Source organism: Orbicella faveolata, unplaced genomic scaffold (genome assembly GCF_042242905.1).
Source record: "Orbicella faveolata isolate gen_17 unplaced genomic scaffold, um_ofav_v1 contig_34, whole genome shotgun sequence".
Taxonomy (NCBI): Eukaryota; Metazoa; Cnidaria; class Anthozoa; order Scleractinia; family Merulinidae; genus Orbicella; species Orbicella faveolata.
The window spans coordinates 23,765,635-23,793,354 of NW_028301563.1; the positions used below are offsets into that span (position 1 = coordinate 23,765,635).

The following is a 27,720-nucleotide window of genomic DNA, read 5'->3' on the forward strand; positions in this document are numbered from 1 at the left end:
CGCCTACAAAAACATTTAATACACCATGAATTACATAATGTTCAGCCATTCCAAAATCTGCAAATTAAATCGATTCTCTCGATCGTGGTACGCGTATTTGACTAGACAGTATTTTCCATGTTTTGTCAATATAGAATGTCTGTCTTCCAAAGAGCCAGGTATATTATTAATATGCATGCACACGCGTTATGTTTCCAAAAGTTGCGGGCAAGTCTGTTTAGATGCTCACATTTATTCCCTCTGTTTCTTTAGCTCTCAGCACAAGCAAGCGTTAACATGTCGCCGAATCGGTGCATACCAGGCGAAGAGAAATCTCTCTCACCAGTTTAAACATTGATTTTGCGGTGGCAAAGTTGAGTTTGACCAAAATCCGTTTGACCATTTAACTATATTATTTATCCGATTTCACGGTCATCAGTGATAATGACCGATTAGTTTCCATTCGATCTAATCAGAGAAATGTATATCATATTAAGAGTGCTGTAGAGATGCTCAAGGAGTCTTTCGGCTTTAGGGACCGTTCATTTTTTATAAGGTAGGGGGGGCTGGTGGGATTTGGGGGGGGGCCATGCGAAAAAAAATGGCTTTCGAGGGGGGGCCATCCCAAAAAAATAAGGGAAAAAGGGGGGGTCACGTGAAATATTTTAGGAAAACTTTAAAATGGCATAATGTTTGAATATCAAAAAAATTGCTATAGAATAAACATAGAAGGCAGGATACAAATTTATTACAAACTTTCCTTCTGCTTTAAAAAAACGTTTGGCGACAAAAAGCATTTGTAGCTACTGAAAAGAAGTATTTTAAAACACTGTTATTTTCGAATGCAACTTTCACTGGCACTCATCTTCATCTTCGCTGTCGTCGAGTTCTTCGTCGCCGCTTGTGCTGCTATGGGAGTCTCTTTCACCAATGCTGCAAGAAGCAGCAATGCTTTCCGTCAGAGTGTACTCTTCAGGGAACATGAAGGTGTAAACATAATCTCTGACTTCCTGCTCAAGGTTTGTGGTGAAATAATTCCCTTCCAAGAGCTGTGCGATGTATGGCCCATCTCTTCTAAATAACGACGTGGCAACATCCTCAACTTTAATACACTCTTCCGGGAAGGCCGTTCTAGGAGGGTACACAAGGCATTGTGGAAGATCATTTCCTAGCGGGTTTCCAACACAGATTCCATAAACTCGTTGGACGTTGTTTTCAGTCCGCTTCCTCTTTCTTTCATTAGACGTTCTGTGGTTTTCTTTTTTCCTTCTCTTTTTGTTGATGCGCTGTTTGAGTATGCCTTTGAATATGCTGTTATAATTGCTCTTCTTATTTTCTAGTGCTTCCATGTCCTGCGTGACCTTCGTCAACTTAACTTCTATACATTTGATCTGTTTTACATTAAAACTGTGGGTAAATTCTTCGCCCTGCTTTAAAGCAAGCCCATTGGACTGAAAGAGTGTGGAATCGTGTTCCTTTACATCTTTCAGTATGACATTCAACTTTTCCACCATTGCTCTGTGCTCTTTGATGGAGAAGTTCACTTTTCTTCCATCACTGGGCTTCAACTGGTACCCTGGCATGGAAAACTCACTCGCCCTCTCTGAACAGCCATCCGCACTTAGAAAGATTGCTTCTTTTGCTTGTAAGATGTCAAACTGCCTGGATCGTTCAGCTGTAAACCTTTTCTTAAACAACTCGTCGCTTTCGCCATTATTGCGCATTTTGGAATTTTGCGCATTTGAAAAGCAGCAAGAGTGAGAAAGTAAAGGTAATTGTAAGACATTCATGCTTGCAGCAGAAGAGTCCTCTCAGAGCTGGCCAACCAACACTGAGAAATGCCAGGACATTGACACAAAATGACAACAGGGCAAGTGCTGACAGCAGTGAAACGGATGAAAGTGACAATGATGAGTATGACAGTGATGCCATTGACTCTGGGGGAGAAGATGACTCAAGTGACGTCATTCTTGCATTCATCAATTCAGATGAGGAAGATGCCAATGAGAGGCCAAATGCCACACGCTCAGGGCGAGCCATGACTAGGAGATCCGAAATTGACTTCTCTTTCTTTTGATTTGTTTTTTAAACAACAGCTCTCTGTAGTATAGGGATTGTAATTATTGTCTTCATAGTGAGCACAATAACGTGAAGTGGGGGGATAATAGAGAAATATTAAAAAAGTTGAAATCTAAATATTGTTTGTTCAATTTTTTTTTTGGGGGGGGGTCATCCCAAAAAATGACCGCTATAAGGGGGGGCCATGTGAAAAAATTGGTAAGCTGAGGGGGGGTCATACGATTTTTAAATGGTGCTTCCGAAATCCCACCAGCCCCCCCTCCCTCATAAAAAATGAACGGTCCCTTAGATTAGACATAACAGTATTTCAAGACGGCTTGAAGCAAAAGCTCCTATATAACTTGATGGATAAACTTCGTCTTGCATATTTATAAACAATTTGCTTCAAGCAACTTTCATGGAGTAGCTCAAAAATGAAAACCTTTGCGTCATTTATCTGTTAAAATTGTTAACTTCTTTATGATCACGCTCAAAGGCGTAACTTTGGAAATAACATTCAACCAGCACTAGTTTTCAATGCTTTACTTACCGGATTTCTTAATTTCTCCTTGAAATTCTGGAATATCCTTCCAGCAGAAGCGATTGAATCAACTGACAATGGCTCTTGGCAACATCTTAATACGTGATGGGTTGATTTTGGAGAGCATCTAAACGGTTGACCGAGTCTGTCAAGGTGTGTACTTTGACGCAATTTTGACATCCTCCCCGGTTAACTGAAGAGTATTTTTGTGGCTTAACACAGGGTATAAGGGTCAATAGTGACGTAGGTAAGCCCATGGGGACTCAAGGACAGCTAAAAAGGGAAACAAGGACGGCCAGAAGACCTGGGAATCATTTTTCTTGAAACGCAATTGCAATCGGAATTGAATCTGAACCTCAGTAAAAAGTTTTCAACTGTAATTTCCAATAACAAACTTTCTCTCCTGTTTTCATCAGGTTTAATATGTGAGCAGTAAGCGGTCGTTTTCTTTCGCTCATTTACCGTGGAACGCTTAAAAGCTAAAAAGAAACTAATGAGGCGACAACGTGACCTTTTACCATGGCCCTTTCTATTGAAATGTTTTTCCTGTTGACGCATTGTTTTGCTCGTAATTTCATGTGTGATGGAACCCACGTGAAACTTTCGAGACCTTGAAATTTCAAGTGTATTCCGTTGGAGCACACTGAGTTGAATTCAACACTTTGAAACATAGAAGGGTATATAAAAAGAATACTAGCTCTTAACATAGCTTACAGATAATTTGACACTATTTGGAGGGTGGTAAACTGAGGGTATTTTCGTGACCCGTGATCGGCCCTTTTTATTTCCTGTGAAATGTGAAATAGCCATTTTTTTCCTCGTGAATCGGGATTTCCATAGTCGCCGTGAACCGTGATTTTCCAAAACTTTCTCTTATTTTCCGTGAAGCGTGAAATGCCAATGTTGTATTTTTCGTGAATTGTGAAAGGGCTGCTTTATCTTCCGTGAAACGTGATCTATACCTCCCCCCCCCCCCCCCCCTTTACCACCCTCTATTTGGCCCCGCCCAACACAGGCGCGCCAAGCTCACAATGCGTGAAGTTATTGCTGGTTTTCAGTGTTACGCAATTCAAAATAGATCAAATTAAAAATCAAAACCGGTCAATAGATAAAGTCCAGAATCTGGGAAATGAAAGAAGGTAAATATGCAAAGACTCTCGCCAAAATTCTGGTCACAGCAAATTTTCCTATGCGAGATATGCGCAGAATTTTTTTACCCAAATTTATAGAGATTTGTATGGAGACACCATGCTGGTGCCCATCCGTATGGGCACCAACATGGCGGCCGGAAACCAACAGAAACATCTGTCACTGAGTTTTGCTACAAAAGCGTGAATTTATCCCTCGAGGAACTCTAAAACATTAAAATAATACTTTTTCTAAGTCATGAACTGTTCAGACAGCCAAGTTCCTCGAAATAAGTCACTTTTTTAACCATCATGACAGCTCTCTTGGCCGTCATGTAAATGCCGCGTCACGCAAAAGCTTAGAAATTCAAGTGTAGTGTATCACAAAACCAAGAACCCATTCGGAGCGAAAATTTGTATGAATATTAGTTTTCAGCTGCTCTTATACATTATTTAAGTAAAATCTCAGGAAGATCACTAGTTTTGTAGTTCGAATTTTGGTGACGTCACGTGAAAACCAGCTATTGTTATGAGTATGAGAAAATACACATCTGCTCGCTTCAACTTCAAGAGTTTTATTGCAATACTTTTACACCACACGCGGTCCTCAAGATCACGTGACAATACCTTACACAGGACAACCAACTTATCATAACAGTTATTTTTTTTATTTTTTTAAATCTTCGAACGTTCAGTAGACTGCAAAACAGTCGTTTTCTGACGCCCTCGCCGTTATTACACTTACTCCAGACCTTTCGAATATTGACCGTCGCCCGCGTTCGCAAAAAATACGACTGTTTTGCAGTCTGAACGTTCAGCAAAAGGGTCTCTGTAAAGCGCAGACCGGATGGCGGAGGATGGCGGATGATAAAATGTGGATGATAAAATGCAGATGATAAAATGCGGATGATAAAACATGTATGACAAAATGCGGATGGAAAAATGCGGTCGATAAAATGCGAGAATGACAAAATGCGGTAACCATATTACGGATGATAAAATTCGGACACCTTACGATATTTTAGGTAGGGAGAATTCGACCATCATAAACCATTTTTTCGTGTAATGGCTAGTGTAGGTTTCAGTTCGTGTTTGTTGATTAAGATTATGCGTGCGAATATCGCCATGTGAGTTGTTGGAAGTAAGCAAAATGAATAACTTCGAAGTGCTCAGACGATTCTCTAACTTCAGATGTTATAGCCTGAATTTCAGCCGCCTCCTCCGCTCGCTAAGTCGCTCGGGGAGAGAGACGTCTGAAAGTACTGGGCGATAATGCTGTCCGGTGACGTCACGGGTATGGCAAGCCGTTTGTAGCAAAATTTAATCCTTGCAATATATGTTTAATCCTTTACATAATGGTTTTATTTAAAGATAGAAAAAGGCATTCAATCCAATGGTAAATAAAATTTTTGGTTCAATTCAATCTTGTAATTTTCATGATTCAATCCAATACCTGGAATATTGATTCAATCCAATATCTAAAATATTGATTCAATCCAGTACCTGGAATATTGATTCAATCCAGGGGATTCAATCCAATACCTAAAATATTGATCCAATCCAATACCTGGAATATTGATTCAATCCAATACCTCGAATATTGATGCAATCCAATACCTGGAATATTGATTCAATCCAATACCTCATATATTGATTCAATCCAATACCTCAAATATTGATGCAATCTTCCTGGGCCGAGCGCGGCCAACAAGAACGAGAGTAAGTGAGCACTAGAGAGCACTGAAAACATGGCGGGCGAAGGAGAACTAGATTTAGAAGTTGAGCTTCCTAAGTTTCTTGCAGACATCTTGGATAAAACGGAAATAATTTTTGAGAATTTTGACTCAGAAGTTGCAGAAGCGCACGCCGAAGTTCTTGTTCAAACCATTAGTCTGCTTAGGTAAATGAGACATTGCTACAACCGAGACACAAGGGACACGGAAAATTTAGATTCCATTGCTGCCGCTTTTGTAGATGTGCTCAGTGTGTTGCGTCGCAGAGCTATTACTCCGTCAACTGTTACTGCGGATTCCATTACGATAGAAAGCGAAAAAGGACGAAATCATGGAAGACCATTTCTTAAAATTCCTATTGAGGTGCTCGAGGAACTTTGAGGACTAGGATTCATCTGGACAACGATAACAAAGATGATTGGAGTTTGGCGATGGACAATTCACAGAAGATTGACAGAGTACGGCTTAGAAGATATGAGGGGTTTCGACAGCTTACCTGATAAGGAACCGAAATCATTCAAGAGTATGGATATAATTTTAATTCATGGCAGGTTTCTTTAAGTCCACTTGTTAAGAGACTAATAGTTGCATGACCGTGACATGTTGTGTTACCCGAGTTAACAATTGACATGTAATACGAGATTTTGTATTTTGAGCCTTTTGTTTTGTTCTGTCGTATTATCGAGATCGTGTTGTAAGCATATATTCGCATACCGTCATCGCGAGGAGAATAAACGTACAAGTTGGAACCGTTTAAGTTACTTCGTTGTTTGTTTCGTTATTTTACGATTGTTACCGTCAACCGATTACAACACCATTGGGTTACGGGTTCAACGGAGGAGAATAAGAGAAAGGTTAGCAAAATTAGATCCCCAAAATACTGTCTTGAGATGGGGTGCGTAAATTCGCTTTGGCATCTGGATGGACATCACTCTCTGATCCGATGGAAAATACTAATTCACGGCTGTATAGACGGATTTTCTCGGAGAATAACGTTTTTGAAATGTAGTGCCAACAATAAAGCAGAAACAGTTCTTGAATTGTTTCTGGGTGCCGTTAAGAGAGACGGAGAATTTTGGCCTTCGAGTACGAGTAGATCGTGGTGTTGAAAACGTTGGTGTGTGCGATACAGTAGAGCAGGTTACAAGAGAGGAGAGGGGCAGCTTCACTGCAGGGCCATCAACACAACCAACGAATTGAAAGATTGTGGAGAGATGTTTCCGTTGTGCTTCCCACTTGTACTTTTACACTTTTTGTAGTATGGAATTGTCAGGCATCCTGGACACTGATAAATCAGTGCATCTTTCCACCTTACATTTATTTTTCAACCAAGGATAAACCTTGCTCTTTGCCAGTTCACTGAAGCTTTCAACCACCAAATGGTAAGAAGAGAAAAAAAACTGGTTGCCATACCAAATGTGGCTTAATCATATAATGCAGCCTGAAAACCCCCTTTCAAAAGGATAGTCATATGATTTTGAATACTATGGTGATGATCCTGATGGTCCAACTCCATTGGACAGTGATAACAATGTTGCAGTTGAAGAAATTGACCTGGGACAACTTGATTCAGTGCAGTCATTTGTATTGGAAAGGCTAGATCCCTTAAGATAATCAAGTCAAATGGGAGTAGACATCTTTCAAGAGGCTCTAGAACTAGTGACAGTTAAACTTGGGCAACTGACAATTGCATAATACTACATGTGTGTGGGCTGGGTAAAGGAGATTATGGCCGTTAAAGTATTTTTGCAACTCAATTCACAACAGAAAACCTCACCCTGTGTCAAGTAAATTATTTTCTCATCTTCCTTTTCATTAATATACAAAACTCAGAAACTGCTTGAATTACAGAATGCCTAACTTCTAGCAACACAACTAAACTGAAGAGAAATCAGGGCATTTGATAACTGCCATGTGCACTACTCTGCCTTGCAGATTTTTCAGGTACTTATCAAAACAGATGTTAAATTGTTGCAAAGTTAATTCGTTATCTTATTTTCAAAAGTACCCAGGACACAAGACTAACTTCTTGGTGCACTGGCGTAATGGCTACTAACAGGACTCATGTCACTAGCCAAAACTAACTTTGCACCAGCCAGCCTTTTTCATACACAGCTTCACTGACTTTTTTACAAGAGTGGTGGTCAATCTTGGACATTTCTTGTTGCATCTAAAATGTTAATAATAATCACTAAGAAAATTTCACTCCCACAAACACGAATCCTGCTTTTCTTGAATATGCTTATGTTCAATCTCTGATGTACTTTTATTAGTGTTAGCATTTTCTTTTATCTCCCTTTAATAGTTAAATATTTATCATATGCTTATTAAGGCAATTATTTCCACGAGATCCACTCATAGTTTCCCTGTTTTCATTAGTTTCTATTCTCTTCAATCAGTTTTACTTTGTCAGGATAATTCTCAATTTTGTTTTCATCCAGTAGACCAGTACTCCATTCCATCATGATTGTCACAATGGCTAGTGAAAGTGCAAAAATCTACTATTCAAAACTGAAATGTATGGCTAGTTGGCAGTAGTGTTAACCTTGAGCCCCGGGTACCTGATAATATTCACAACAAATTGGTGCCATGTTTATCATAGAATATCAAGAAAAACATCGTTTTTAGGAAAGAAGTACCACATGTGGGTTAAATAATACAAAACATGAGACAACAACATTGAAACACTTAAAACACATCCCAATGTTCAATGATTGCTGTCTTGTAAAATGTAAAGGTTCTTATTTCAAAAATAACTTAAAGCCAGGTTTACACAAGCAGTTTTTGTGAGAAACATGTTTGACTGTGCACACGGCACAGCAAAAAGTTTGTTTACAGTTCAAAGTTTAGTGTGCCAGTATTGATTGGACAGCAGAAATATGCACAATACCAAAGACCAATGTGGTAGCAAAATTTGCCACAGTTTATGTTATTTGCCACAAAAAGCTAGCACACACAGCTTTTAATAAACAAATATGTTTGTCACATAAAAATTAGTTAACTTACATCTACAAAAGCGGCAGTAATGGAATCTAAATTTTCCGTGTCCCTTATGTCTCGGTTGTAGCACTGCCTCATTTACCTAAGCAGACTAATGGTTTGAACAAGAACTTCGGCGTGCGCTTCTGCAACTTCTGAGTCAAATTCTCAAAAATTATTTCCGTTTTATCCAAGATGTCTGCAAGAAACTTAGGAAACTCAACTTCTAAATCTAGTTCTCCTTCGCCCGCCATGTTTTGAGTGCTCTCTAGTGCTCACTTACTCTCGTTCTTGTTGGCCGCGCTCGGCCCAGGAAGATTGCACAATATTTGAGGTATTGGATTGAATCAATATTTGAGGTATTGGATTGAATCAATATTCCAGGTATTGGATTGCATCAATATTCGAGGTATTGGATTGAATCAATATTCCAGGTATTGGATTGCATCAATATTCGAGGTATTGGATTGAATCAATATTCCAGGTATTGGATTGAATCAATATTTTAGATATTGGATTGAATCAATATTCCAGGTATTGGATTGAATCATGAAAATTAAAAGATTGAATTGAACCAAAAATTTTATTTGCCATTGGATTGAATGCCTTTTTATATGTTTAAATAAAACCATTATTTAAAGGATTAAACATATATTGCAAGGATTGAATTTTGCTACGAACGGCTTGCCATAGTAGTCCTTCTTTTGCTCAGTCCGTCGTTCGTGACGCGAAAAAGAAAACCGCGAGAAAAAAATGGCCGCGCGAAATCCTGGGGGCGAGGAGCGCTCCTCGCCCCAGGATTTCCGCGGCCATTTGTTTCTCGCGGTTTTCTTTCGCGTCACACACGACGGACTAAGCGAAAGAGGGACTACTCGTAGTCTACAGAGCCGGAGGAATCAGAACTTTTCCATTTCTTCCGACTCCCGTCGCTTACTAACCTAAATTTCCCGTCGGGGAGGTAGAGCAGCCGACTGTTAGAGTAGCCATGTTGGAAAACCTGAGTTGGGATGTACCGCTGGCCAGTCATCGGTGACTGTTTCGTTTCTTTCATAAAACTCACAAACTCACAACATTTACGGTAGTACCTGGGTAGTATTATTAATAATAATGAAAATAGTCCATTTCAATTTTCGTCGTTTCTTTAGCTGCTTCTCCTTTTTTATCAGTTTTATTAAGAGGATTTTCTTTCGAGGCAGACATAGAAAATCTAGCCAAAACGAAAGCGTCAACTTGCAAGTCACTATTGGTAACGATTCTTCTCCTATCGACCAGGTATGGAAATATTGATCTTTTTAATTTTACTAAAGCTGTTGAAAGGGATTAAGGGTGCAAACGTTTAAATACTGAATTTTAGGTCTCCATCAGACGTATCACTAGATCTTATACCTGAAATATATTGTATCGTATGTAATAATTTGATTATTATTTATAACTTTGCATTTTAATGCCTGCAGATGGTAAGAATCGTATTTCATCTGTTAGGTGATCACTGTTATGACCGGACTTGACATGATTTGATGGCTACCTAAATAATGAAGTATTCTCTTACTTTTAATGTCAGGGTGGTCACCAGCAGGCAATTATTAGCTCGTGTTTCTAGTTACTGTGGACGTGTATCTCCACTAATTACATCTAATACGCCACAAGTACAGTATCTGTACTGTGTAATGTGGGGCTGATTTCTGGTCCTAGAATTTTTTTGGCTTTTGTTTTTCGCCACTATTCAACCATCCCCGACACTTGAAATCACTATATTGACATCAGCAAAGCCTCACAGTAGTTCCAAATAAATGAAAGTCTCCACTTAATTTCTCCACAACAGCAAATTTGGCCATGAAGGTGTGTCCCAACTGCCAAAATAACTTCTTGACTATAGCTAGTTAATCAACAACTGACCAAGGGTGTATACAAAACCCCAATTTTTTGTTGTAAAAGGTCACGCAAATTGATCTGTACCTTGGGTCATTGGTCTTTGTTTCTGTTTAGTTTCCTGTCCCCAATTGCAACATGTCCATTTTTTGAGAGGTTTGACTTTATCAAACTGGTCTGCATCTTATTAGCCTCCTACACAGTTCTCTTTTGGCTCCCCATGCAATCTTCCTCCCCTATAAATGTCTGCTGAAACACAGGGCTAGTTATGTAGCCCAATCATAGTGCCTTTCCTGATCAAGGCAGCAAATTTTGGACCCGGAGAAATTTTGCAAGAGACTTCAATGGATACCAGTGATACCAGAGTCTTTCATTGAGCATATTAACACTGCCAATTTAAATCCTTATCAGCAAGAAGCTATAGTCAGAGCATTTTGTGAAGAGAAAGAAGGATGTGTTCATATGCAACATTAGTTTAGTTAGTTCCTCTCAAATGCTGGAAGCCAAGGTTGCAGGAATTAAGTCTGCTTGGCACTTGAGAAATGATCACGTTACACCAAAATACTAGCGCCCATACTGTCATGGCCTTTCAACAAGTGTGTGAGACATTTACAATATACAGTGAAAACTCAGGTATAAGAACCTGGATTTTTACAACCTTTTAAGCTTCCCTATTTATACCCCATTTATATAAGAACCTGTTAAGGATAACTTGAAAAAAAATCCAGGTTTATCTACACAAGTTTTTACTGTATTGTTTAAGTCCTTCTCAAGAAACTATCAGTGGTATATTACGCAATGCAAAAGATGAAATGTTCGTCAATGTACAAACGCGGACTGGTCAGAAAAATTGCATATTTTCTTACTGTGAAAGCGTTGCTGCTGAATTCAACATGACATGCCACAGTACATGTTGTAGTTGATACCACTCCAAGGGAGCTTGACTGTTCAGTTCATGATTGGCTTTTTATTATACAATGACCCAGCATTGACTAGCTCTAGAGTAATTTCCATGTGATCTTCAGCTGATCTTTATGGGCAAAGGGAAAAGACTGTATACGTACTGTTTGTTTCAGCAGACGTTCGTGGGGGAGGAAGATGGCATGATGAGCCTAAAGAGCATGTGCGTAGGAGGCTAGCATCAGTCAAACAGGATGTTCTTTTGTAGGGATTTTGCAAACTTCCTTTGCACCATGTATCTGTTCATTGTTTGACAATTATTGCTTTGAGCAAGTGGGAACCTGCCCAAGGAATCTGTTTTTATTATTAATTGATCTCAAGTTATTTGCCAGTTGGTTATATTACTGGCAGTAAATTGAGAATTTTCTGTAAAGAGGTCTAGTCCTTTGTGCTCACAGTATAATTTGCCACACCCAACGGACACACAGTCTGTAATAACACCACAGGCTCAGTTGAGAAAAGGGAAATAGTAAATGTGTCTTGTGGTCATCTGGCATAAAAAAGGTGGGACGTTAATCCTCACACACATGGATTTTAATAACATGTGACATTTTCCAAGTAAAGAAACATGTTCTACCCCTTAATTTGTGAAGTGAATAGTGCAAGACGAGCAAACCAGGTACTGAAGTCTAATTTACTACTGGAACAAAACTAACTGCTATCTGATGTGTAGATCTGGTTATGTCTTATTAACAATGAAATATGTCTGCCACCCGGTCTCTTATCTCACTCCACCACTGGCAAGACCTCATTTTTGTGACATCCAGAGGCAGTTCATATTTGCTAAGGGACCCTCCTATCCAGAAATGTGCAAATACATTTTCACACTATCACATCAACCCCTCAAAAATTTTAGCCAACTTGAGCGAGCTGAAGCTGTGCTGAAGGTACAAAGTAAGCAAGAAATTTAAAATTTTTCTTGATGCATACTGTCTATCCAAAAAGAAAAAAACAATGTTGAAGGGAAAGTTAAAAGTTGCCAACAAAAGAAAATTGAGTTTGACTCTAATTTACAAAGTCCACAAACTTCTAGTTCTAAACACAAATCATGTATAAATAAATAGTGGCTTCATCTTCTGATCTGTAACTTACTACCCATCTGCAGCAGGCACCAGGAGGTGAAGAATGGGAAGAATGGGGTCCAGTGGAGGAATTTAGTGTGAAGGTTGAACCATCGTCCAATTCACAGCAGACACCAGTTGATGAGGATCTTTTCCATGATATGACACCTGTCTTTCAAAAACCAAAGAAAGTAAGTGAGAACTTTACACACATGCTTATTACTATACATGGAGGGTTTGATGAGTAATAAATATATAACTGTAAGTTTCCTTGTGCTAAATTGGACAAATCCACTGATAGTAAAGTGGGAGGGTGGGAAAGTGAGAGGATGGGAAGAGCATTGGCAGTCCAATGCAAACTCTCCCACTTTCTTTACCTTTCACATCCAGTTCCCACCCCTTCAAATAATAATAATAATAATAATAATAATAATAATAATAATAATAATAATAATGAAAAAGAAATTTTTAAACAGGATTAATCCATCAGTGCTTGAAAGTACTGTTATCATAGGAGTCCTGTAAGATTTTAAAAATTAAAAAGGTAAAAATACAAAGATTTTTAAAATTTTAAAAAAGCAATGGCTCAGATCTCATGGTGCTTTTTCCTATTGCAAAATGTTTTCCAATGTCACAAAGTTCTTTCTCTTGGTTTCAGCCACCTTGAAATCCATTTCCTGCCTTCTCTTCTTCAAACTCCTTTAGAGTTCACCACCCCCCCCCCCCCCACCCTCTACCCCAGCTTACCTTACCTGCCCTTTCCACTGTTAAGGGTGTTTTGCATAGTAACTGATGGAATATATGAAACATTTACTACAGTGGAACCCTGCCTTATGGCCACCCTGTTAATATGCCCTCCTCGTTATTACGGCCTTTTTAATCTGGCCCAAACAAAAGTTCAGTCACTCATTTTCTTATTTATGTGGCTCAAAATAGTAATATTCTGACACTCCGCTGGGGCCATGCCAAGCCGAACCACACAGCCTGACCTTTATTAACATATGAAGAACATAATAGTCTTACAATAAGTTACGGTATTGCTTGACCACCAGAAAGATATACTACGAAACTCTTCTATGAACCCAACTTATTTATTTAACACTACGTAATGTAATCTTAGCTACAAAGGGGTGATTTCTGAACAATACAATCTACTACCAAACTAAGTTAAGCCTACTGCTAAACTTTAGTCACTACTGACACGAACTCACAATAAATCTTGGTGTCTCCAAAGAAATCTCCTTATGGTCCACTTGACCTTGAACAAAGTTCCTCAATAGCTTGTACAATAACAATAGCACTCTATACCTTTTCCACTCGGTCTCTACCAAGAACAACAACGGGACTCTATAGCTTCTCCACTCGGTCTCTGCCGAGAACTACTAACGGGCTCTGTATTACCTACCTGACTCTTTATATACATTTAACTAATATTCTAGAACATTCTTGGAGCTTCTATTTATGTACATAAATTTCATTATTACATCATGTGGTAGAATGTTCTAAAATGTTCCATAGTGTGACAGTAGAAAGTTCTGGCACAAACATTGCATGACTTGACATTCTAGAAGTTTCCAGAGACTTAAATATTCATGTCTGCTCTTCATAACAAATGGCACAAAAAAGTGGGTAGAGAATAATTTCACCTCAGCTTAACACATTCTACAAGTACTTCACGGGTGGGTGGGTGGGGCAGGTCAGGCAATGGCGGATGGCAAAACAAAAACTGAAACCTTATGCAAGCCATGTGACCTGAAACCCCCCGCACACCTGTGCCCAGACTCCCAGCCGTGTGTGAGAGAAACGTTTTCCGCTTCTTTCGTTCCTCAGCCAACAGAAAACCACACTTTCCGTGAGATGCCTGGGCTCTAGCATGCCCTTCAGTGTGAGGCATCATGCGATCACCTGAGGGGTTGCAGGATAATGTGCGAGATTTAAGTTTGCAAAACTCAAAACAAACATGGCAGTTTGAGGCCTACTTTGTAAAACTTTGTTTCCGCCAAGTTTAGTAGGCTGTTTGCGGTATTTTTACCTTTGGAAACATGCATCCTTTAAGCAATTTCAAAGGAAAAACATCCTTTTAAACCACTGTGCTGGAACATAAATGAATATTGTGATGTTGATGTTGCGATCGATTGCACCAGCTATCAATCTAAAAAAACAACAGGAAAAAAATACTCTCCAGTTTTTCTTCATTCTTTATACTTGGCCAATCTCACCTTTGGGTATTTATGGTACTGTTCTTCTAATGCTTATGCAGCTAATGACTACAGCAAAAAAGAATTCAAAACACTATTCGCGTGATTCTCATCCATTTGCATGGAATTGACGGCTTTACTGATCAGCAGACTGCCTTCCCGCGTGTGCAAAGTGCGATCTTGCAAGGTCAAGATTTAAATTTGCGGGTAGGAACGGGCGCAGAAAATTCCTAATCCACGAAGGTAATATCACAAAAAACTGATCTGGTGACCCTACTTTTTTAATGCAAAAAAATTATTCAACAGCAAAAGTGGAATGCATGTGCAAAATTATATATATATTAAAAAAAAAAACTGTGGGGTGGAATTTCTCCAACTTGGAAATTTCCTTTTTGCTAATTTCAGAAAAATCTACTCCTGACCACAGAATTTTTTTATAATTTTGCTTGTTTCTTCCTCTGTGTGTAATAAAAAGATTCTTGTCAAAAAAATATGGGGTCACTGGCTTAGTTTTTAAATAGATGCAATTGATGGTAAAAAGTGGGTCAGGTTTGTTGCTATGCAACAGCACAGTGCAACTTTAATTTATGACTTAAACACAATCAAAGGAAGAGTGGAGAGTTACCTCAAGAAAAATAGCACAGCCATTCAAATCGCACCTAGTTCTTTAAGTCTAAAAAAAACCCCAGAAAACTGCTTTGAGCCACCTCAGAAAAACCCCTTTAATATGGCCACCCTGTTCATATGGCCACATTTTCGTGGCCCATTGGTTACCGGATTAACCAGGTTCCACTGTATTTATTATATAGGCATTGATATGTGTTTTGCTGGAAAATACATGTACAAAGCTTGTAAATTTCATACAAAACTACCTCCAGGACGGCCAAAGTAGCATATTTTCCGTATCCTCACTAGCTTCTTTCAGTGGCATAAACTGAACAACCTGCAGCAGTTGCAGTCTGTTATCGAACAGACAAAAATTTTTACTTTGAACAGTGGGTTGAAAATGCCATCTCCTTGGGTAGTTGCTGGGGGATTTTGATCCCATGTTTTGCCAGTGATATTAATTTTGTTTTTTCTGTTGGCTATTTTGTGTAATTTTGACAATTTATATATTCTATGTTCCATATGCTATCATATTTGTGGTCAGAAATTGGTCATAGGTGATGAAAAATGTGGTGAGAACAAAAAAAGTGCCACTGATGTTCTTACCACATTTTGACGCCTTCTGTTGTCTGTTAGAGCACATGGCATTGTTTACAAAAGATACCAAAAAGAATATTTAATGACGTCATCTCCTCTGTAGGTCTCTCCTGCAATTGATCATGTCTAAAACTAATCAAAATGAGAGATTATCTTTTTATTGTTTAAATAATTTATAGTGAATATTACATTTTAGTATGTATATTAATAATTTAAGATACATGTAGTTAGTGACGTCAAAGGCAAAATCAACTTTCACCTACAGTACCTTGCTGTGGCTTGGTTTGTAAACTTATTCAAAGGAATTAGAGCAATATCATTAAGGCAGTCCGAACACCCTTGTTCAATTAAGTGTCTGTGTTAGTTATTGTAACCTGAAATGCGAGTCACTTGTTCCCTGGGGGTTAGGATCAGGGTTGAAGAGTACTAACATTGCAGGTCATAATCATTCACAATATAATGAATCAAATTGCACGATGTGGAATGACCAAACTAATTCGTGAATTTGATTGTGTACTTGCATTGTTCAAACTTCAAATCATAAATAGAGGATATTTCACGACAGTGCGAAAATATATATTTTATTTTCAAGTGGTAAAATGACGGCAGCAACTGAGTAAAATGTTGCATGAGAAACTAAAATTCATTTCTTCAAGCCACCATGTAATTTTCTTTTTATTATATAGACAAAATGACTGTTTGCACGCAAACAACCATGAAAAGGCCGGAAGTGAAGTCATCAATATCTTCACTAGTGAGGATATGGAAAATATGCATTTGGGCCCCTGATGTAGTTACCTACAAACTTTACGAATGGTGTATTTTCCAGTGAAACACTCATGTCTATATAAATAATAAATAGGTACATCTACTTCTGTCCGTACAACGTAGATGGTACTAAATAACTGAGAAAATCTGTTTTGCTGAAAAAAACTGTTTACAGATTGTTGTGAAGAAGAAAAAGGTCCATTCTGATGACAATTATCATCCACGAACAGAGAATCCATCAAGTCGTTTGAATTTTGATATCTGTTATACCCCTACAGAGGTGAGCCATATCATCATACAGTAAGATACAAGTTATTTAATCCAGTAGAGATAAGCTTTAAGGTTATTTATTTTTGTGTGATAAAAACAATATTTTGCGAGTGAGGGCAGCAACTGAGTAAAATATTGGCGTGCTTACTGAATGTAAAGGGTATCATCATAGGATGATTTCATGAATGCATCTGTCCTCCAATATATCAAAAGTAAGAACCAATCAAAATGTGAGAATTATTAATCTGACGTTCTTCCAATTGATTTAAAACCTGTCATGTGGTTACTTTATTATCTCTGCAACCTGTCTTGCTCTTCCTTGCATCACGAGAAAAAGTGGGTCAGGAACTGTTAGCCTGGGTAAAGGTTCAAACATCAGTCTGGAAGTTTTGGATAGTGTTATTTTTCTTCGAGCATGTGAGAGCGGTTGCAAAGCAGGCACAAAAATATTTTGATCTTTCCCCAGTCCCAGCCCCGTGCATTTAAGCATGTGTATCCCACGCGCTTGGTTAATATTTTGCTAAGTTTGCGATCGCGACAAATTCAAGACAAAATGGAGGGTCCGTGGACAAACTGCAATTGAATGCACTGTGCTGCTTTAGAAAATGGAACTTGTCTTTAGCAAAACAATGATGTCACTCTGATCTTAACTTGGCCTATGGCAACTGCTAAGTTTGTTTGCAAATTATAATAAGTCAAATTATTCCTGCATTTTGATTGGTTCGTACTTATGATCTATTGGAGGACAGATGCATATATAGCTCCTTTGACATTCTTTGGTTTCTATATTATATAAAACAAGTAGATTCCTATCAGGCAGAACCCTGTCTAGATCTGTTACTGAACATGCGCATGGCAACAACGATCTATTAGCTAAATCTTCCATCTTAGATCCGAAATCTTGAATTCGTATAAATTTATTTGTGTCAATGGAGCTGCACTTTTTTTTCTTAGGTTTTATTTTCCAGTTTTTATTTTGAGGGAGGCTCCTGAAAATCATCCTTGATTGGTGTGGTTCCCTCCTTAAAAAATAATTATCACAGTTACGTTTAAATGCTTTATGAAAACTTTTGGTGTGGATACACATAGGTGATTGGAAATACTGGTTAAAAACCTAGAATAGCTTTTAATACTGTCTTTTATTTTTGTTATTAGCCTGAGCTAGGAACGTGGAATGATGAATCCTCCACAGCGTGGGACGAGGAATCTGTTTCAGAAAAAGACATTGAATGGGAAGCGGAGAAACTAATGAAGGAGAGAAAGCAGGCTGAGAGAGAACGACGTGCCATTGAACAGCAAAGAAGGAAAGAGGAAAGGGAAGCACATAAACATGTCGAGAAAAAAACACACGGACATCTTGGAGTACGACTATCATCATCATAACAGATGTTAAATTATTAATTTGTGTCTGATAGTGTAAAGAAGTATAACTGGTTTTGGTGTTGTTCTAAGCGGTGCCTTTAGTGGGGATTTCAGAAAGGTTATCAAATGTCTGTTCAGCCTCATATACCAGCAACGCGGGAACAGGATAATTTGATAAAATAGAATAACTGTTGTTGAATCAAACAGCTAAGAAAACACTTCTGGCCAATCACAGCAGTCAAGAATAATGTAAAGAACCACTCCTTGTGTTTAGCGACTGTAGGACAATTTTTTGTATGATGCTTCTAAACAATGCGATGAATATTACAGAATTTACAGCTAAAGGCAACAAAAATGGCAGCAATGGTGAATAATGCCTATTGCATTTATGAGAATATTCTTTGAGGAAAAACATGGGCAAACATTCGTTATCGATCTGGGCCTCTGCCATGAAGCTAGACTCCTGATGGTATGTTTTGCTCTCGAAATTTGACAAGGGACATGACACGAGACGTGGGCGTGGCACTGTCTACTCGCCCCAACTCCTTCTCGTTCATACCGCACCTTCGCATTTGCGGATAAACACTTGTCAGAAGAAAACAAAACAATTTTTTTATTCTGTACAATCAACAATGCACAGTGTTTGAAAAGTTGTTACTGCACATCCGCTCTTGTCTCACTATTTTCATCAGTCACTGCTGATTCTTACTTGCGCAGAAACAACTGGTATCAGTCAACGTTAGTGAAGCAATGCTGCATGGCAACTAGGTCAGAATTCTCTCCCAGTCATTAGCTAATGTCGATGTCCCAACCCACGATCAAAACATAATATCACTTTGTCTTTGACTGCACTCTTCCCCCACCCCCCCTCCCCCGCAAAGGATTCAACCAGCCATCTCAGAAAAAAATATATTAGGCATTATTAGAAGCTAATGGACAATTTTCGTATTCTCGGTATTGGACTGGAACTAGCTTGCAATTGAGGCTTGTGCGGGGGAATATCACTGACAAGAGGTTGACAGTTATTTATAATATTTGCCTTTGAAAAGACTCCCTAAAACTCATTGATCGTTCTCCATATAACCACCCTTTAAGCAACGGAAACTGAATATTCGGAAGGGCATTATATCTGTGTTCTAAGGAAGAGTTTGTCATTTCAGTAGAGCAGAGCCGCTTGACTATGGTGTAGCGTGTTAAAAGTCATATCTAAGTCTGCATGGTTAACGCACCCTGTAATTTGCCATGTAAATGTTTTTTAGTTCGGTTCGCTTTTAATTCAGTCTGGCTCGCCAGAGAAGGGTGTCACTTTCCATCAAACATCAATTTAACGGAGCGTTGTCTCTCTTGAGCTCGATGTTTAGGTTTATCCCTCTCTTCATTGATTTTGTTCGTTATTCGACGTTCCGGCACCACAAAATTCAAATTTTCCCGACTCCGTTGGTTGAACGACATTTTGACGATCGACTAACTTTTCTAGCGCTTCTCGAAATTGTAAATCTTTCGATCTTTTGATCTTAAACGTCTCTTAATTTCTCTGTCATGCTGCTTTCATCAATTTATGCCCGGCAAAAATCTGCGGGCGGTTATCTGATCGGCTAAGACTAACAAAATAATCCTCACGCGTGCAACCGTGCCTTCGGGGGAGGAGCGCGGGCTCCTTTTCCGAAAAGCGGCTGGTAATCGAGCCTGTATACAAGCCGGTAGTAAAGCAGCAAAGCTCTGAGATACGAATAAAAAATACCTGACAAGGACATGAGTTTGCAGCGGATATTTTATGATCCTACTCTCCGAAAAATGTTTCACGAAAACTCAACTCGTACCTCCCTCAGTACGTGTACTGTCACATGACAAATGATGGCAAAGGATTGACACTGATCACTTGGTTCCCAGACAGTGATGACAAAAGTTGGATGAAGTACAGAGGTTTAAGGTGGTATGACCAGCAAGTTGCCATGGGAATAATAACAGACCCGTCGAAAAATAATGATATGATCTCGACTGCATTTTGGTTGGTCAGCGGCACAAAGTTTAAGATCATGTGCGGTGATATATAATCCCAGTCTTACCTTTGGTACAGACCACAGGTAATTGTTTTGGTGGAAAAATACGGAGGTTCACTGTGAAATTGCATCAAATGTTTTCCTTCCACACAATGTCGGAGGAATTGGTAAACGCAACAATCATCGGTCATTTTGAATTTGTGTTTGGAGAAAACTCGGTCGGAGAAATCACATGATTATCGTGACGCCATCGTTTTCGAAAAGCTCCATTTTCATAAATGTTTTCCGTCCCAATGAGAATGAAAAGCCAGCGTTTCCAAATTCCACTGTTTTGAAGCGCGTTTTCGCGACGGATTAGTGTGAACGGTGGGCATAGCCGTAGAAATAAAGCTGCGTTTTCAAATTTCTCTAGCGTAGTTGGACGCTGCTTCATAACAGGTAGGGGGCGCGGTGACCTATTAGGTAGCGCACGACACGATCCAGATTCAAACCTTGACTGAAGTCTTTGTCTTGTGTTGCAAGACAAGACACTTTACTCTCCATTGTCTCTCTCCATCCATTTGTGTAAATGAGTGAGGATGAGGTTATTGCTGGAGTAACCCTGCAATGAACAAGCATCGCATTAAGGGGGCAAGCAGTAATACTCCTTGTCCTTTACTGCTGCAAGACCCAGGTTAAGCTCGGCAGTGAGACACTTTGACTCGAGGTAGGTTTAACACCTTATCTGGCGACAAATTAGTATGTGTAATCAAATGGTGACGAGTGAAATTAGGAAACAAGTTTACTCGTGTTTTGTCAAAATTCTTATAATTTAAAGGGCGATGGGAAATTATTAGAACTTTGCCAAAATCTAAGTGAAATTATTTTTTAATTACACAAGTACACCATTTGTTTACCGTTTAATGTCGTGGGTGACAAATTACGCCTACAATAGTTGGTTTTTGACTTTTTTATTTTAGTGATAAATTTCTGGTTTAAACCATGTCAATTTTGTAATATCACATCACCATCAGTCCTCATTGCACCATGGGAGGCATAAGACCTTCACAAAAAAAAAACACCGACGACGGAAAAGTAAGGCCTTAACCGTCTCTCAGCGTGCACGATCTTGTGCCACCTTCCGGATCTCGCCCCAGATCACGTGTATGGATTTAAATTATTTCTCTACTGACAACCTCCAGGGTGTTTCAGTCGCCCCCCTGTTGTCTTTTCCTCTCTAGTGTCTTAAACAAACCTTCTATAACAACGTTGCTACAGCCTTTTCTTTATACATGGCTAATCCATGTCCATTTCCTCCGGGTTAAGCTCACAATGATGTCTTTGTTGCGCACTTTAAAGTTCGTTTTTTTCTGTGGCCATATTACACCCAGTATAATGCGATGGCATTTATGGTAGAAACCCTCAGCTTCATAACTATTTTCTGAGTTGTTTCCACCTTTCAGAGCTGTAAAGGAGCACCGTCTTTACATTTGAGTTGTAAAGCTTTGATTTGGTCTTAAGAGAGATCTTTTTTGAACTTCATATTTGCTTCAATGATGTAAATGCTTCTCTAGCTTTGCCAATTCGTCCTTTCACATCCACATCTGCACCTCCCTGCACATCAATCACATTGCCATAGTTGCAGAACTGGTCAATTTTCTTAATCTCCTGTTCATCTATTTTGGCTCTGCAGTATCGCCTGCAACCAGTGTTCATCTAGTTTGGTCGTTCTGCTGTTGATCGTTAACCCGACCATGCGTGCGTTGCTTGTCTAGTTTTTTCTTGCTTAGATGTGCTTCAGAGCTAGATAGTAGGCAGAGGTCGTCACCATAATCCAGGTCCTCTAAAACAGATTTCAGCTTCCATCTTCTCCTAGTACATTGGAGACTTGTTGTGTCCTCTATCCTCCAGCCTAGGGCAATCAGAAATAGTAGAGGTGACAGCATGCATCCTTGTTTAATCCTTATTTCCACGGAACACCAGTGTGTTAGATTTCCTTTATGGAGAATTATGTAGCACAACTGAGTGGGCATAAGAGTCTAAAAAGCTTAGAATTTATAAGACAGCTTCAGACAAACACCAGCACAAGATGTCTTTGGTTCTATACAGCGGCAAGGCGAAATCTCCCATCTTCTCAAACGCTGAATCAATTAAACCAGCAGTAAAAGCCTGGGAGTTAGAGCCATGCAAACAGCAAAAACAAGCAATCTTCTTTTGGGCGAAGAGCAAGGCTTGTCTAGCCTTTTCAGTGGTTCCAACATCAGAAGCATCGAGGGATGCACGTTTAATTTTTTATTCAACGGTGTACCTTGCAACAGTGGAGAAAACATCCATCAGTCAAAGCCGCGAAAACGCCACGTTATTATTTCAGATGACTCTGATTCAGATTAAGTCGAAGATTTCTCGTGACAGTTAGATTTGTCAGATCCATCGCCATTAAAAACAAGTTTTAAGTCATTAGGAACGGTAAACTTTGCCATGTTCGCGTCGTTTATCCATATTCATTGAACATTCGATCGATATTTTTAGCCATTCGGAGCATGCGTTTTTTAACAGTTGCAGCGTCGTACACTCACTTTTGATGTTTGACAGGTGATTTTCATTTCAATGACTTTGCAAGGCTTTTTTTTCTTTTCACGTCTAAATGTGTACTCGCGCGTCAAAAAAAAGCCAACCGCAGAAAATCATGTTCACATTATTTTCTTTGGTCTTTGGTGCTTTGTAAGCACGTGGAAAATCAGGGACTGTGCAATAATTACCTGCAGGAGGGGGGTGGGGTGGGGCGGGGTTGGAAATTGGGTGAAATAGGCCCCAAACCCAAGTCATACCCCCTCTCATTAAGCAAAAATTGAATTCAACCCCCGCCCTCGCATAATGATAATATTAAGGCTAACCCCCACCCACCCACCATTGAAAAAAGTTTCCTCACATTGATTCCCTCATACCTAGTTTACTTGTTGGAGTTCTTCCTCCAGTACAAACATCACTTCAAATGACTCATTTCAAGAGTCGTTTGAAGAATCATCAGAATCACTGGACCCTGAGCTTGTGTCGTCTTCTCATGAATTGGGAGACTCCTCATCTTCTACAGCATCTCTGGCACTAAGGTTTCCGCGTGCGTAGGTGAGAACTCGATCAATCAACTCAGCCTTGCTTCCACTTATCTTAAAACCTTATTGCTTTAGATAAATTTTCAGCTGCTTGTTGGTAAGCGCTTTTACATTTTTTCAATTGTCCAAGAAATAAGCGGAAAAGTGTTCCTTTCTCTTACTCTTTTTTTGGCTTTGGCATCGAGGAACTTAAGGTGCTGTACATAACTTTTACATGCAGTCTCATCCACGTTGTGCTGGGAACATACCCCTTGGAAAGACCTTTCTTCAGAAGACTTCAATTTAATAATACTTTGTTTTATTTACCATACTTTAAATTTGTATTGCTATTAAAATTTCAACTGCTAAATTATGATGTCATGTATGCTAACATTGGCATTTTTCTTTTTCATTGAATAACATTATAGGGCTACTTTTGCAACTTTTAATTAAAGTTTCCTGCTTCATTAAATCCTAGTGCAAATGAAGTAGCAGTTTCAACATATATAACAGAGGCATTCCTTTCCTACTGCATGACAGATAGGAAAACAACAGTTGTAGCGGCCGGCGACTCTCGAGCGAACTAGAGGTGTCGTGAGCCGGTGAAGACGACTTTAAAGATAGGACTACTTTACGGGCTGACGAAATAAAGCACGCTGATGTGTAGGACAAATTGATTTATTTCCTTGACACCAATTGCGATAATCGTTGTTTAGCCGTAAACTGAAATTTGATTAAAAATAAAGCATAAGCTACTAAAGAAACAGTTCTTCTTGCGAGCATTGAGGTCCACGTGATACTTATGTACTTAACTTACACTAAACTGCGACGAAACTAGAAAACTAACCTAAACCTTATGACTGCAGGGCAGTAGAAAACAGCAAGTCTATATACGGAATTGCAATAACTAATAAGATACGATCGATAAGAAAACTAACTGAGAATTCCGTGGAAACTAACTATTAAAAGGTAAAGACAACACTTACATATCAGTCCTACGCTTGCCTCTAAAGGTAGACTGCTTTGGCTTCACTAGACGGTCACTTTTAACTTCTTCAACTTAGGTGACTTGCGTTCGTGGTGAAAGCGAGGATACAACTGACAAATCTAATAGCTACGTGCACGTACAGAAACTATAAGGCTGAATTGTTCCTTTGATTAGAACGGAACTACGTAATACTGCGGTAAGACTACAATAGATCATTGAGCGTTCATCACAACAGTTCATAGATCAGAACACCTTAGAGTTGATAAATTTGTCAGTTTTACTCCAATGTTATTATTTATATTTGAACTCTAATAACTCTTCCACTAATTTTCCAGTTTGCGGAAAGGAATGAAAAAGTAATGCCCCTCTCCTGTATGTATTAAATTTTATATCCAACCCCCCTCTCTCTTGTTGTAATTTTCTCCTGTGCCCCCCCCCCCCACCTCTAATTTTCCAACCCCCACTCCAGGTAATTATTGCATAGTCCCTTACGTCATGTCTTTATTACCATCTCTTTTCCTAATTTAAAAAGAAGACATCTAGCCACCCCCCATTTGGAGAAGCAAAACTGGAAAAAAATTGTGACTGTTATTGCAAAAATAAAGGCAAACACTGTGACAGGCACCTCATTGTAATTTCTAGTTTGTCGCATCGCTATACTTCTGGTGTGACAGTTTTCAATGGGTCATTTCCGAGTGTCCTTGTGCTTCTGCTTCTTAACGAGTTTCCGTACAAAACCTTTCTTCTGGAAATGAGTTTGATTTGCCTGAAAGTGAATCTGATTGCAGAACTCATTTTCTTATGAATGGTTCTGTACGTAGACTCGTTTTGAGATTAAGTTCCGATTCTCAAATTACAACTTTTAAGGGGCTTGCCACACTGATTTTGCAACCTCAAGGCACTATTCAACCCCTCTCCCCTTGAAAAATCCTGTATCCGCCCCTGAGTTGTTGTAAAACAAAGAAAATATGGAGATTTTAAACCATGCAATAAAAATACAGCCAATCAGAATAATGAAAAACCGTTGAAAAATCGGTGGTATCACATCCAACTTTATCATCATGCGCCGCACGTATGTCGAATTGATTGTGTTATCCAATGTAGTTTCTATGGCATGATATAAAACAGTTATAAAACGTTCTGTTGTTGTATACCATGGAGTATCCCACTTGTCCATTGTATTTTCTTGGTAAAAACACTCTCGCGTAAAGGATCGACTGTATACGAGAAAATGAAAGTGACTCGTGTGATATTCCTCGGTATAACACTGGAAAGCGTTGTGCCAAGTGAGTGTAACTGTTTTCTTCCAGCGACAAACAGTCTAAACAAAATGTAGACAGAATAGAAAACTGGCAAAAGTCTCAGGGAATTGATTGAAAGCTAATTCATGTTTTGCCAAAACTTTATTATCACTAGGCGTGAGTTAAGATATAGATTTAGCCAAGCCTAAGAGCGGAGCTCCTGACATTTGTTTTCCTTTGAATTGATCAATTTTAGCAAGTAATTGTTTAGCGTGTGGTTTCACTATTTTTTTTCCAGTTAAAAACTTAACAGGGGCTTCCTAAGAGACAATTTTGCAAGGAATATCTCGGAAGAAAAGTCAACAACTCGCCAGGGATTAATTAGCGCGAAAAGTTTGTCTTTTACGTACCTCCTCCTCCCTCAGAGTAAAAACCTGGCTTGAGCACGCGAACCAATCAAAACCTAGTATCTTGGAACGATTATGTGGACTTTAAATCTGTCGATATCAATGCCTTATCGGCAAGAAGCTGTAGAGTATTACGTGAAGAAAATGATGGGCATGTTCGAATGCGGACATTCGTTTGCACGGCTAGTTTCTATCAAATCCTGGTTCAATTGCTGGAAGCCTGAGGGAAGTCTGCTTGGAACTCGAGAAATAATTGCAAAACGCCAAAATGCTAGGCAAAAATACCCCATTCATCGAGTGTGTGGAACATTTACGGTATTCTGTATAGAACCCCTCGGAGGAACTAGTTAATGTCCGCCGTGAAAAAGTTGAAGTGTTCGTGAATCTACGAACGCGGACTGGATTAGAAAACTGCTTATTTCCAACATAGAGGGCAACATTACTGCATGCTGAGTGGTCAATGAAGAGGGTGTTTTTTCTTTATTTTGCTTGTGAAGTGGGCAAAATTACTCCCTCAAGATTGGTCCTCAGGTTGCCTAGCAACAGCTTATGCTATCGAGAAGCTGTTGGTAAAAATTTCCTCTAACAATGGCGTCTCGTTTCGAGATAGTTGACGATCGAGGAATATATCAAAGAATTCAAAGAGACGAGGGAAAATGAAAACGCGAAGAAAATCACGGACTGCTGGAAGAACGTTTTAAAAAAGTGGGCGAATGAAAACTTCCAAACAAATTTAGAAGAGTACGAGAGCGATGTCCTCGACCAAACACTGTCGCAATTTTATGCCGAGTTACGAAAAGACATGGGGATGACTACAAGCCCGATTGCCTGAAAGTAATGCAGGTATCACTGGAGAGATATCTAAAACCTAAAGCCTATCCAAAGTCCATCATTCGAGATAGGGAGTTTCTTAGCTCCAGAAAAGTCCTGGAAGGGGAGGCAAGAAAACTGCGAGAGCAGGGTACAGTAGAGCGACTAAACCGATCCAGAAGTTTGACAAAAGAAGAGAAAGAAGTCCTCTGGCAGAACGGTCAGCTTGGAGGAGGCACTCCACAAGCTCTACTTAACACCATGTGGTGGCTGCTCACTCAGCGCTTTGGCTTACGAGGGCGACAAGAACACCACCAAATGAAAGTTGAATATTTCACCGTACAGCACGACGACGACGGACACGAATTTCTAACTTTTGCCAAAGGTCCAACTGAGGGCCTCTTCATATGAGCCCGGTAACCAGGCAGGCCCGGTTGCCGGGACGAATTTTGTGATCTGTTCATATGGGAAATTTCAGCCCGGTCGACCGGGATGAAATTCAAGAAACAAAACCAAAATGGTGGAACATAAACTTGTATTGTTCGCGGCTGTCGTAGCTTTGTGGACTCTTGTAACTTAACCAATAATAGTAATTCGCATACTTTAGAAGAGGAAAAACATACAAGGAAAAAATTAGTCGATTTTGGCCGCTATGTTGCGAATGCGAAGCTATTTTGTCAAAAAGGATTCGTCCCGCTTACTCAGGCTGGAGTGTTCAAATGGGAAAATTTTCATCCCGGTTACCGAGATCTCGGTCGCAAAAGCCGAGATCTTGGTAAGCGGACCAGCCCGGTTTCTCATATGAACACATCGAAATTTTTACGAAGGAAAGAGTGGCAAGGTGAGATCTCAGAAAGGGAGCTAGCCCGGTTGACCGAGCTCATATGAAGAGGCCCTAAGACGAGACAGGAAGGACTTAGCGTGGAAACCAGACTAGTCATCCCCAAAATGTTTGCCACAGGGAATGAGGAAAGGTGCCCCGTCATGTTATTCAAACCATATCTGGAGAAGCGACCAAGCAAAACGATGGAAAGCGGTCCGTTTTACCTCACTGTCATCGACAAACCATGCAGTTTCAAGCGTTTGGTACCAGAAAAC

The 27,720-nt window shown here is 39.4% G+C and overlaps 2 protein-coding genes and 1 long non-coding RNA gene across 4 annotated transcripts in view; 1 reads left to right on the forward strand and 2 right to left on the reverse strand.

Moving 5' to 3' along the window:
- The window catches only part of LOC110050485 (NADPH oxidase 2-like), a 29,071-nt gene extending 26,419 nt beyond the window's left edge, over window positions 1–2,652 (reverse strand). Inside the window, exon 1 of the mRNA XM_089271819.1 lies at window positions 2,588–2,652. The gene's annotated coding sequence lies outside the window, so the exon portion shown is untranslated. The remainder of the gene's footprint in view (window positions 1–2,587) is intronic.
- Window positions 2,653–9,240: 6,588 nt separating this feature from the next.
- Window positions 9,241–18,463, forward strand: LOC110050509 (receptor-binding cancer antigen expressed on SiSo cells-like). 2 transcript variants are annotated; one of them, XM_020756432.2, is made up of 5 exons: window positions 9,241–9,495; window positions 9,614–9,689; window positions 12,352–12,498; window positions 16,652–16,756; window positions 17,902–18,463. In XM_020756432.2, exons 1-5 carry the CDS (start codon window positions 9,425–9,427, stop codon window positions 18,127–18,129), a joined length of 627 nt encoding a protein of 208 aa, XP_020612091.2. In that variant the 5' UTR covers window positions 9,241–9,424; the 3' UTR covers window positions 18,130–18,463. The 2 variants fall into 2 exon arrangements, with proteins under 2 accessions (XP_020612091.2, XP_020612089.2); XM_020756430.2 differs by having other exon boundaries at window positions 9,241–9,689.
- A 5,375-nt stretch (window positions 18,464–23,838) lies between these two features.
- LOC149105355 (uncharacterized) lies at window positions 23,839–24,556 on the reverse strand. Its single transcript, XR_016201483.1, has 2 exons — window positions 24,163–24,556; window positions 23,839–23,899 (listed from the first exon to the last, which is right to left on the reverse strand). It is a non-coding gene; the product is annotated as an uncharacterized LOC149105355 (long non-coding RNA).
- Window positions 24,557–27,720: the final 3,164 nt, after the last annotated feature.

What these genes read in the sequence shown, in the direction of transcription:
- LOC110050509 (XM_020756430.2), top strand. Translation starts at nt 9,525, where the DNA reads ATGAAAATAGTCCATTTCAATTTTCGTCGTTTCTTTAGCTGCTTCTCC. An exon ending in TCTTTCAAAAACCAAAGAAA is followed by an intron (nt 12,499 to 16,651) that starts GTAAGTGAGAAC and finishes AACTGTTTACAG; the next exon opens with ATTGTTGTGAAGAAGAAAAA. An exon ending in TCTGTTATACCCCTACAGAG is followed by an intron (nt 16,757 to 17,901) that starts GTGAGCCATATC and finishes TTTTGTTATTAG; the next exon opens with CCTGAGCTAGGAACGTGGAA.